The sequence below is a fragment of the Equus caballus genome, chromosome 13 (genome assembly GCF_041296265.1).
Source record: "Equus caballus isolate H_3958 breed thoroughbred chromosome 13, TB-T2T, whole genome shotgun sequence".
Taxonomy (NCBI): Eukaryota; Metazoa; Chordata; class Mammalia; order Perissodactyla; family Equidae; genus Equus; species Equus caballus.
The window spans coordinates 4,490,775-4,503,423 of record NC_091696.1 but is presented as its reverse complement, the minus strand read 5'-3'; the positions used below and the strand labels follow the sequence as shown (position 1 = coordinate 4,503,423).

Here is a 12,649-nt window from a genome sequence, read left to right as displayed (position 1 = left end):
AGTTATTTTATATACTCTTTTTTTTTTTTTTTTGAAGATTGGCAACAGATATTAGCTCAGGGTCAGTCTTCCTCTTTTTTTTTTTTACTCCCCAAAGCCCCAGTACGTAGTTTTATATCCTAGTTGTAAGTCATTCTAGTTCTATGTGAGATGCCACCACAGTGTGGCTTCATGAGTGGTATGTAGGTCTGACCCAGGTTCTGAACCGGCGAACCCCTGTCTGCCAAAGTGGAGTGTGGTAACTTAACCACTCAGCCGTGGGGCTGGCCCCTTATATACTTTCTTGCCATCTGGTTTTTATTGCAATTTGAAACCCTTTAGTGATGAAATATAATGTTTTTAATTCCTTTCCAGGAAGCAAGATTTCCAGATGTAGCAAATGGGTATATTGAGGAAATAATTCATTTGAAGAATTATTATGATTTGAATGTGTAAGTATACCACCATGTCTTTTTTCTTTTTTTTTTTTATTGTGGTAAAATATACATAACGTACAAATTTACCATGTTAATCATTTTTATTTGTGCAGTTCCGTGGCATTAAATATACTCACATTTTTGCACAGCCATTACAACCATCCATCTCCATGATTTTTCATCTTCCCAAATGTAAACTTTGTCCCCATTAAACACTAACTCACCATACAACCCCCCGCCCCCGGAAACCGCCATTGTACTGTCTGTCTCTATGAATGTGACTACAGTATTTGTCCTTTTCTGACTGATGTATTTCACTTAGCATATGTCGTTTTTTTTTTAAGATTTTATTTTTCCTTTTTCTCCCCAAAGCCCCCCAGTACATGGTTGTGTATTTTTAGTTGTGGGTCCTTGTAGTTGTGGCATGTGGGACACCGCCTCACCATGGCCCGATGAGCAGTGTCATGTCCACGCCCAAGATCCGAACCGGCGAAACCCTGGGCCACCAAAGCGGAGCCCACGAACTTAACCGCTCAGCCACGGGGCAGCCCAGCATATGTCTTTTTTTAATGATTGTGTTGAGAGTTCTAATTTTAGTCATATACTCTTTGTTTCCGGGATCTTATAGAATCCTGCATGGTTATGGAATTAAGATGTTTAGTTAATTCTGAGCATTGATACTACCTATGTTTTGATCAGGATGTTAAAAGATATTTTCTTCCCTATATTTGTAACAGAAAGTGTTCTGCAACCACTCTGCCTGTTTGGAGAAATGTATGGAAGTGTTTCTTTAGTTTTTATTATAAAAATCATAAATATGTTTTTTAAAAAATGTGTCCCAAAGAATACAAAATGAAACATAAGTCTCTTCCTCTTATACTCTTTCCCCTCCTAGTCTGCAGAGGTGAAATAGTTGTAAATTTGTGAAGAACAGTAGAGTATTGAAATTAATCAGATTTTCAGTTAATTAATACAGATTGTTTTAATTAAATGAAAGAGGTCATATCCTAAACCTCTGTCCTCAAAAATTGTATCCTCTACTTGGCTACTCAGTCAAGGGTGCAAATGGGAGCTAAACCCTGCCATGACGAAGAGAGAAGGGCCCCCTTTCCCAGATCAGCCTGGAGGAGGTATTCTAATTCGTACAGACACTGTTAGTGCCCACAGCAGCCTTGTCTGTCCCCCTTGGTCCAGAGGCAGCCACTGTTTCAGGTTTTAAATGAGGATCGAATCAAGGATTCCTAATGTATGTATTTGTTTCTCTCTAGCTTCTTAATCTAGAACAGTTCCCCACTTACTTTTTTTTACTGTCACTGATTTTTTCCCCCCAGTATTTCTTAACATAAAAAATTGAAAGACTGGGGCTGCCCCAGTGGCCTAGTGGTTAAGTTTGGCACACCCCACTTCTTCAGCCTGGGTTCGATTCCCAGATGCAGACCTACACCACTCATCTGTCAGTGGCCATGCTGTGACAGCAGCTCACATACAAAAAGAGGAAGATTAGCAGTGGATGTTAGCTCAGGTGAATCTTCCTCAGGAAAAAAAAAAAAAAGTTGAAAGACTGTACAATGAGCACCCATATAGCCACCACCTAGATTATTATCTGGCATTCTGTTATAAGGAAGATTTTACCTTTTTACTTCCTCTTGCTGTTTCTTTTTTTTTTTAATCACTGTGGACATAAAGGTTTTGTATAAGTGGTGTTCTATCAGTTAAAGTCATTTTTCTTTTCAATGCTGAATTATCCTAAATTTGACCAGTAGGAGCCTCTTAAGATGCGTGTGTGTCTTTTTGGCATGACCTCGTTAATTTGAGCACTTCCTTGCTTTCTAATATACCAAGTTGCCCCAGGCTTACTTGGAACTTCTCTGCCCCAAATCTGGAATCTGTCATTTCTCCAAAAAGTTTTATTTTAATATTTCATTTAGCATTTTTCATTTTTCAGTGGGAGACTGACTGCCTGGGTACTTAATCTTCCGAACTGCAGGAAAAGCAAGCCATTTTGTTATTTTACATGCCATTTATTTACTCTTCTCAAGCCTTCCCTCCATATTCGGGATTTGTGTGTGACTTTTGAAACCTTTTTTGTTGTGGACTATAATACACATACAGAAAAATGTACAAAAAGATATACAGCTTAATAATTTATCATAAATCAAACATTCGTGTAACAACCACCTAGAAATCTTCAAAAAATACAACATTGCCCCCATCTTTGAACACTTTATGAAGATTTTATGTAGTCTTCATTCTTGTGTGACTGGCTTCTTTCACTCAGCATTATGTTTGTGAGGTTCGTCCATGCTGGGTATAAGTACATTCAGGCATTTTCATTGCTGGGCCGTATTCCGTTTATATCGAAATACTGTGATTACATTTTCCCTCTACTTTTGATGGACATTTGGGTTCTTTCCACTTTTGGCTGTCACAGATAAAGCAGCCATGAGGGTGCTTCTGCGGGCCTCCTGAGCGCCAGTCTTCACCAGTTTGGGCTGCTTCACCGTCCTGTGGAGGTAATCCTCTGGATACCTTCCAGCAGAAATTGTTTGTTTTGTTTTTTTACTTTTGGTCTTGTTTCTCATTTGAGAGGATTGGTCTGCCGTTACTAAAAGTGCAAGTGCTATTTTATTCTAAGCTTTTAAAGTAATTTTTTTTGAGTATGTAAACAACATGACATTAGCTACATTATTTTTAATTAATAAACTTAATGTGTAGAGCAGTTTTAGATTCACAGCAAAATTAAGCAGAAGTAACTACCTTTTTACAATGAAAAATATCTCCTAGACTTTCACTCAAATAAAAAACAACAGATTTTATTTTTATGTACCCTTTTAGTTCTTCTTAAAATGAAAACATAATTTTTTCATCAGGTAAATACAATTTTGGGTGTCTCGTTTATGAAATAATGTTAAGTAAAAAGTGTTTTCCCTTTTTTTTCCTTCATGGTGTTAATAATGGTCACCTTTAATAACAGTTATGCTATTGAATTTTCCTCTTTGTTAAATACTTTGTTCGTAGTTTTCACTAGTGTTCTGATGAGCATTATTCTACCTATACCCTTTTCCTTTTTTTTTTTATTATGTATTACATCCTGAAGCCTTAAAATTTAAAATTTGGAGTCGGGGATTATAAATCCATGGTCCTGGAAACACATTCCAAAGAGCTTTCCAGTGGAGTTATACCAGTTGATGTTGGAGATGTGTGTGAATTGCTTTAATAATTCCTCAGCAGTATTGAGGAGTAGTGATGTTTTTGTTAACTAGGCATAGAGTAATCTAATATTTTAGGTAACATTTCTTTGATAATTGGCTATGTGGCGTTTTTCATGTTTGTTTACTAACTGTATTTCCTTCCTATGTGAATTGTTTACTCCTTCTCTTTTCTCCTTGAGTTCCTTTCTTTTAAATGTTTTCCTGATTATAAAACATAGTACTTGTTTGTTCATTTTAGAAAATATAAATGATAAAGTATAAACCTTGCACATTTAGTTACAAAATACGATTTGAATAGGAAATACCAAGGCTAAATATTTTTGAATAATTTATAGTAAACATTAAAGTAACCCTTCAGAAATTTAGTATACTTTGTTTCCGTGTCATTCTGCAGGTGAACATATTATTTTTTAAAAATGTCTGCAAGATTAGTTGTCTGTAAAATATCAGTAAAATGTGATCAAATTGACAGATTCTATGGTGATTCTGTTTTCCTACCTCCCGAGTCTCATATATATCCTTTTCTCTAGGAACTCACTGACTCTCTGCCTTTTGCATCACTCAGAAGTAAATATTCATTCTTAAACACAGAAAAATCCTTGTGAATGTACAGTAATTGTATTGCATCTTTTATACTGTCTGATGTTCCTGACACCACTTTCCTTCTGTCGCCGGGCTCTGGCACTAAGTTAATTCCCACAGCTAAGCTAAATGTTGTTAACGTAGAGCCAAAAGCAGGCCTGGAGCAGAGCTGAGCAGGCTGGGAGTTTGCGTAGCTGACTCAGTCACCTTATGTGCAGTCTTTAAATCACCTGTGGCTGTAACCAGCTGGTCACGTTAGCAGGAAGGGCCTGCCCACCAGAGAGGCTCCTGTGATGGTACTCTGTCGTGAATTGGCTAAGACTTTTCAGTCATCTCTGGTGCAACTTAAATTGGATCAAGGCACCACAACTATCTAAAGAATAAAAGCTTGGAATACTCACCTTGTGTGCTTGGAAGAGTGCTTTCTGGAGACCCTTTAGCTTGTCGGGTCAGATCAAGCGTGAAATGATGTAACCAGGTGGGCCGAGGTGAGTTCAGACGAGCCTCCCACTGCCTTTGCCCCAGACTGTAAGTTTTAATGTGTTGGGTTGTAGCTTATTTCTGTAGAAGGGAACTTTGTCCATAATTGCATGTGCCACTGAATGTTATTTAACCTCCGGGAAAGTTCTCTTGGTATGGGTAGAGAAGGTACTAAAATAGCAATGGGGGACCGGCCCTGTGGGCGAGTGGTTAAGTTCGAACACTCCGCTTCAGTGGCCCAGGGTTTTCTCAGTTCGAATCCTGGGTGCGGACATGGCACCGCTCATCAGACCATGCTGAGGCGGTGTCCCACATGCCACAACTAGAAGGACCCACAACTAAAAATGGACAACTATGTACCGGCGGGCTTTGGGAGAGAAAGGAAAAATTAAAAAAAAAATCTTTAAAGTAGCAATGAATTTTGACAGTTGAAAGTGAGAGCCTCTGATTTCTGCCGTGCGGAATTCCACATCTTGCTGCATTTCAATGTGTGAGGTTCTTAACATTGTTGAAAATACAGAAGGAATTGGTAAGAAGAGAACCCCTAAAATGTGGGGGTTTTTCCAGAAATTATCCCCACTATTCTACTTCTGTATCATTATACTGTAGTTCTGTATCATGTACTTTAGAAAATACAAAAAAATAGAAAATTTTAAAGGGTGAGATTTTTAAAAATAGAAATAGAAGTCAATACTTTCTTCCAGCACTCTAGCAGGTCACCTTCCAGGCACCCCACCTGGAGACCACTGGCTCCACTCATGGTTGGCCATTCTGTCAAAGAAAATTCTTTACTATTTGACCTTTTTATCTTTCTCCAAATTCCTGGTATCTGGCAGTTTGTTGGCTGTGGTAGCCACACTTAGCAGAACATTATAAACAGGCAAGTTTTGTAATGGTTTACATTGCACTTGGTTTGTGGTCAGTCCAGGTGTGCATGTGAAAGGAGTTATTGGAACTCCAGGCCTTTCCCTACAGATACTGGATTCTTCTTTTTTTTTTTTTTTGCTTAGTAAGATTTACCATCAGCTCACATCTGCTGCTAGTCTTCCTCTTTTTGTATGTGAGCCACTGCCACAGCATGGCCACTAACAGACGAGTGGTACAAGTCCATGCCCAGGAACTGACTCCAGGCCGCTGGAACAGAGTGCGCTGATCTAGGCCACTGGGGCTGGCCCAATACTGGATTCTTAATGGTGGCTTATTTTCAGGTCAGCCTTCAAAGATCTGTGTAACCTACAGTGTTGATTAGTTGTACTAGAACAAAGAATCACCGTCAGTGACCGTGGCTTTAAAGAGAGATGTGCTCAGAATTCTTGACTAGGGGCGTCTCTCCTTGCTACAACTATAACGTGGGAAGATGGGATTTTTCCCCTCTCAGGGCCTCTGGCGTTGTACACCAGTAGACTGGGCATGGTCATGAGGAAGAGGAGAGCTTGGAGAAAAGAAGCATTTGGGGCTCCTGGAAGTGGTGGTGAAGAAAAAGGTGTTGAGGTGTGCTGACCAGACCTGGAACAGAATGAGGAGGGGGCTTGGCAGTCAGGCCAGTGCTGAGAGTCCTCCGGGGGTTGCAGAAGTGTGTCTCCCCATTTTTTTGGTCCCCAAACATTGGCCTCTGGGTGAGAAGAGGAGCTGGAGGAGAGCACTTTTTCTGTCCTCTTCCTGCTGGCCCTGTCTTACTGTTAGAGGCTCCAGTATTGACAGTGGACAGGAGAGACCTGGGAAGAAGAGAGGTGAGAGTCATACGTGGGGCATCTACGAAGGGGTGGAGTCATCCTAAGAATCTGCAGGAGCAAGAGAAGGCAGAGGGATGGAGGAGAGGGGGAGCCCCCCTGGCCTTGAGAGCCGAGAAGCTTTCTCGCTTCCAAAGTGGGTCGTGCTGCACACCACCCAGGCTGTCCTCGTCACTGGAATCATCCCAAGAGCACACTTGGTTGCCTTACTTGGTTGTTATAGGGTGGAGAACTTTGCTGGTTAACATTCGTTAAATCTGGGTGGTGATACATCTGTGTGTGTCATCTTGCTCTCTATATCCTTACCTTTGAAGTATTTCATAGTAGTGACAAAGACACAGGGCTATGGGTTTGGTACAAAGAGTCTGTTCTTAAGCAAACATGGTCTGTTCCTTGAGCCTTGCGGTTAGCTAAGTAAACTGAGCAGCACTTAAATCACTCATAGGGATTTATATCACCGTAGGGTTACAAAAAGTCTTAATGAGTTAACATTCTTTTCTGTTCCATTTATTAGCTCTCTTAGAAACCATTTTTAATGGTGAATGTGAATACACACTTTTTCCCACCCCTTTATTTGTTACAGTTTCCTGACAAACGATAGATACTTTCCATCTAAATTCTCCAGTTCTATACAGATCAACCAGTAAAAACTTCAGTGACTTCATTCCACTGACACCCAACTAATAGAAAAACTTGAGAGGAGTGTGCATTCATCAGTATGTTTATTGCTTTTTAAACTAGCAAGCAAAAAGAGAAATTCAATATAATAATCTTTCATTTGTCTATTTGTTTTATTTTTTTGATCTGCAAGCATTTTAATTCTTTGATAGGCCAATTGTAATGTGCCACCAGGGACTTTATTTTTTGGACATTGCGTTTGAATCAGTGGGCAAGTGTGGGATTTAGAAGCAGTGTAAAAGTAACATCAATTATTTTCGCAGACTTTGTAATTTCCTTCTGGAAAATCCAGATTATCCAAAGAGAGAAGATAGAGTCATTATCAACCCCAGTAGCAGCCTGCTTGCCAGCCAAGATGAGACAAAGGCAAGTGTCGTGCTCGTGTTTTGCAGTCTCTACCTGGAAGTGCCCTACTCTTTTCGTCTTTATGGGAATATAGTGTGCTTTGTCGGGACACATTTTTAAAGACTATCCAGGAAAATAGGATTTCAGAATATATTTATACTTCAGTGGGTTTCTGAATGTGAGCAACGTTGAATTCCGTATTTAACTTCTTTTGTTGTAACTCTGTCTTCCCTTTCCCCACAAAGAATTAAACAAATCCTCCATATCTTTAATCCTACAAAGTAAGTTCCTAAAATGAAACAAGATGGGCCAGGGTTCTTTGTATCATTTTAGTGTTTTTTTTTTAACATTTTAGTGTGAAAATTTTCAAACATAAAGTCCAAAGAATTTTACGTTGATCACCTATATACCCACCATCAATACTAATAAAAGTTAATGTTTTACCGTGTCCACTTTGTCACATATCCATCCCTCTGTCCATTAGCACATCTCTCTTATATTTCATTTCATAACTCACTTCACAGTAAATGCAAAAACATCAATACCCTGCCCCCATAAGTACTTAAGCATTCAGATCATTGTCTAGAGTTCAATATCTGTTTATAATTTCTCTTTTGTTGTGAGATTAATATACAGTGCAAACACACCTGTGTAGCCAAATCCCATATCAAGATATAAAGTTGGATTTTTAAAAATCTTAAATATTGTCCTCATTTGTGATCCAAACTAGCATTCAGTGTGCTCAGTGGTTGAAGGAAAGACTAGTTCAGAGCTGCTTCTTTGGGGTCTATTGCTCATTCCTTCTACTCCCCACAAATTCTTTTGACTGTCTCTCTCACATGATCTGTAGCAGGAAAAAAAATCAGTTTTTTCTAAACATTTTGTGGAAAGAAGTAGCCTAAAAGATTGGGTTCAAATCCCCAGGCATACTTTTTTACTAGTTCTAACTAGTAAAACTGGCCTTCAGACTCTAGACAGCTTGTTTAGCCTTCCTGAATCACCGTTTCTTCACCCTATTCAAGGCTGATAACATCTCTGTAGAGTAATTATGAGTACAAGTGAGGTTATTCTATTCTGTAATAACCAGTTCTTCAGATGGTTTCCCCTTCAAGGGGAGTTCACCATATGGCCTCTCATGTTGTCCCTCTCTCTCGTTTCAGTTGCCTAAAATAGACTTTTTTGACTACTCTAAATTGACTCCTCTTGACCAGCGCTGCTTCATCCAAGCTGCTGACCTCCTGATGGCCGACTTCAAGATGCTCAGCAGTCAGGACATCAAGTGGGCCCTGCATGAGCTCAAAGGACACTATGCAATCACCCGAAAGGTGCTGTACTTGGTCTTCCTGGTGGGGACACAGCTCTTGACTGCTTCTTCCCGTGATAACAGAGTGAAGAGTTCAGTTTGCGGAAATTGGGATGGTTTATGATGGCAGGGAGTTAAGGGGTTGGTCAGGGTGAAGATAGATAGACAGAGGTGTTTGCCAATCAGGAAGTACTGAGTGAAGCCAAACAATAGATGAGAAGCAGCGAAGTTCTGGTTTGACCATAAAGACGTGGAGGGTGATGAATTTTACTGTGGAGTGCAGGATGTCTAGACGTTGAAGGATACATTCCAGTGCTGCTCCTCCCTGATTGGCTTCCTGGGAGGAAAGCACACACTCCTCCCCAGGGTGGCCCAGTTCTCGATTACTTGAGGCAGAGTCTATGAAGAGCCCGGGAGCTCAGCGCTGTCCACTGAGTGGTGGTTTGCCTCAGAAGAGAGTGGGCAGCTCCTGCAAGCTCCCAATGTTTTTTCCCCAGGGTCCCTAACTAAGATTCCCCTTAAGGGCCCTGTTTCAAGGCTTAGGAGGGTGCTGGTCCCTAGTGGGTAATGGAACGTGCCTTGTTTAGTGAAGCCCGCCACATGGGGCTGTTTCACGGTCAGCCAGGACAGAAGAGTGAGCACCAGCAGGTGCTTGGCTTGCTCCTCTTCCTCTCTCCTGCTGCCGCTAAATCCATTTCTCCCGCTGAAGTTCTTGTGATTCCCAGCAAACACTTTGCTGTTTCTCCAAAAGACAAACAAATGTGGACTTATTTTAGTGGTGAAAACATCTACTGGGTCTCACCTGAAGGAAGGTGAACTCCAGGTGAATGTGGCCTCATGCTGAGTCGAGGCCCCTTCCACCTTTAGATTGCCAAGAAAATCCAGGCAACTGTCAACAAACTCCTAATTGTAGGTTAATTTTAGGTAAAATTATTCTGAAGGAAATACAGTCAGTGCTTTCTATTTCTGAATCTCATTCCCCGTGCTAAATAGGGAATGCCTGTACCATCGTTGAAAACTGCACAAGCCTCCCCCGAAGACAGTGACCGCAAGACAGAAAGGGCTCTTCCGTCTTGAGGCCCTGCCTGGCGTCTTCACTGCTGATGAAGAGTAAAAGGGCAGCAGCAGGAGACAGTTCCTTGGTCTGGGGGTGGGTTGGTCCCCGTTAGTAATGTCCCTGCCACTCTCCTGGGACCAGTAAAAGGAACTTCGCTATTAGATGCTTCTCCCAGCTGAAGTTCTGATTACGTTACAACCCACTTGTTATTTGGGTGGGAAGTTGTAGGATTTGTGGTCCAGTTTTCCTTGTTCATACCTTCCTTATCCCTTTCCTCATCTTTCTGGCCCTTTATATTTTTTATGGTGTCTGCTTGTTTTGAGTGGGTAGTTTGATTTACAGGGTTTTGAAATGGGGTGGGTCGGGCTGTTTGAATGAAAGTGTTCTGTTTTGCAGAAGCTGAAACCTGATGCGCGCAATTAGAACTTAGAACTTCACCCTGCTGTGTGCAAATGGTGCACGAGTTCTGCCCTGCAGAACATGATGCTCGTGTGGACGGGGATGTGGAAACGTGGCGAGATGCATTCTAGTTACAGCAATCGCACGTCTTCCCTGTGCTGCTCCCCTAACAGGATGATAGCTTAGGCGAAGCATGTTCACTCTGAAGACAGAGTCCCACTTCCTGGATTTCTTGTTCACTTTTAGACATCAAACACTTAGAAAAATAGAGATGGTGTTGTAATGAGCCCCAGCTCCCCTGTCACTCAGCAGCAGTAGTTATCAGCTCCTACCCACTCTTGTTTCACCTCCTCTCCTACCCGCTTCCCCCTCCGAGACTGGGGGGAAGCAAATTCCAAGGATCATTGCATTTTCTTTTCATCTATAACTGTTTCAGTGTTTACCTTTAAAAGATAAAGACACTTTCTCTTAAAACATAATCAGAATACTATTATCATACCTTAAAAATGAGCATCATTAGATATCTGGTCAGTGTTCAGATTTCTCTTAATGTGTCAGATGTCTTTTTAACAGCTTGTTTGGTCATATTGGGTTCTAAGTAAAATCTCTTTAATCTCTTAAAGTCTTGCTTCTCCCTCCCTCTTTATTTTTTCTTGCTGCTTGTTTGTTGAAAAGATGGATTGTTTATTCTACAGGTTTTGACAGTCTAGATTTTTGTGACTGCCCTATGTGGTGTCATTAACCGATGTTCTAGCCCCTATATTTCCTATAAACTGATGGTTAGATCTAGAATCTTTATCAAACTCAGGTTTGATTTTTCCCCGTGAATTTTCGTTCCAGTTTTGCCGCTCCTCACTCTGTGGCTTTGAGCAAGTGTCTTACACTTGCAGAGCTTCACTTGTCTCTCAGTGAATGCCCTGCACAGCTGTTAGGGAAATTAGATGAGATAGCAGCACACGGTGAGCCCGCACACGGTGCGCTCATATACCAGGTTTCACTCCCATCCCCTCACACTTCGTTCTACATGCTACAGAACAATCTTCAAGTCTTTGTATTTAAAAATTACTCTGTAGCTGCCTCACAGTACTATCTTCAGAGTCAGTCCTTAGCATACTATTACAAGAGCCTTCTGCGATTGGTCTTCCGTGGGACGGGGGCACTGAAGTCACGCTAGAGAGGCCTGTGACCTGAAGGGACTGCTCCGGTTTGTTCCCAGCCTCTGGACTAGAGACCCAGAGTGCGAGAAGACATCACCTGCATGTGTGTGCAGTTGTAAATATTAACATATTTAACGCTTTTAGGGGTGTATCCAGTGGGTAGGCTTCCTGGAGACCCCAGTGCAGCTGCAGTAGTGTCTTCTGCTGGTGAAGCTCTGTAGGGACAAAGGTGCCATCACCGCTATTTTTAATGAATAACTTCTAACCTGGAGGGAACAGGTAATCCTTAAAACTCACGGCAGGAACCACTTCTTGAAATGAATGTTATTTTTAGCAAAGTAGTTCATTTCTAGTTTAAAAAATGAAATAGTGCTAAAATGCTTATTTATAATTTTTTAAAAGACAGGCTGAAGCCCCCTTCTTCAGTCTCTTCCTCTACTCTCCAGAGGTAACTCTCAACTCTTCTATTTTTTTTCTGATATTTAAATTTATGAACTTATGCCTCATCCATCAGTTTTAGAAATTATTTTGGTTTTCTCTTATGGTAGATGAGGATTCTAGATCTTACACACACACACACACACACACACACACATATACATCTTTTCGATATATACATAGTTTCTTTTAAATCTCTTTTCAGAGTTTTCATTATCATGACTATGGAAATGTTCACTGTTAGGGTAAGTAATGTACTATGATAATGTTGCCTTTCTTGAATTTGCTATTTTTCAAAGTTAAAAGTATTTGCCTGTTTTTTCATTTACTTTGGTTTCTTTGTTGGTTTGGTTTGATTTGGTTTTGGTTTTTGGCTCTGTGGCTAAGTCTTTCACACCTGACAGCCCTGAAACACGCTTCTCGTTACAGTTTTGCCTGTTGTCAAACCTGTCAATTAGTCCTCAGTTCATTTTATTTCTCCGGAGCCCTCCTTCCTCCTCCAGTCTGTTCTGATTGTTCTCTGCACCTGCTGCATAGCCGTCATCATGGAAAGTCCCTTTGCCTTTGGACAAAGATTCATCCTCTGTATTCTAGATCCTGATGACTTCCCGTATCTTGGTTCACACACTAAAACTTGACTGAGAGTTCCCCTGGGTTGAAAATTATTTCCCCTCGAAATTTTTGTCAGTAATTCTGCCACAGATGTGACTACCTCTTTCATTCAGACAATTTGTTGTATGACTGCCATGGGGCACACTCTGGGAATGTTGTGGTGGACTGTACAAGGTCCCTTCCCTTGTGGAGCATAATACTAGTGGACAGGGCCATCTTTTTTAACGCATCCTTTAACTT

General features: G+C 40.9%; 1 protein-coding gene across 2 annotated transcripts in view; it reads left to right on the top strand.

Annotated features, from left to right (window-relative positions):
• Positions 1-12,649, top strand: part of RNF216 (ring finger protein 216) — a 153,250-nt gene that overhangs the window by 35,545 nt on the left and 105,056 nt on the right. For both annotated transcript variants that reach the window (XM_023655206.2, XM_023655205.2), the window contains exons 5-7: positions 355-431; positions 7,362-7,464; positions 8,604-8,768. In XM_023655206.2, the coding sequence (XP_023510974.2) occupies positions 355-431; positions 7,362-7,464; positions 8,604-8,768 (345 nt within the window). The remainder of the gene's footprint in view (positions 1-354; positions 432-7,361; positions 7,465-8,603; positions 8,769-12,649) is intronic.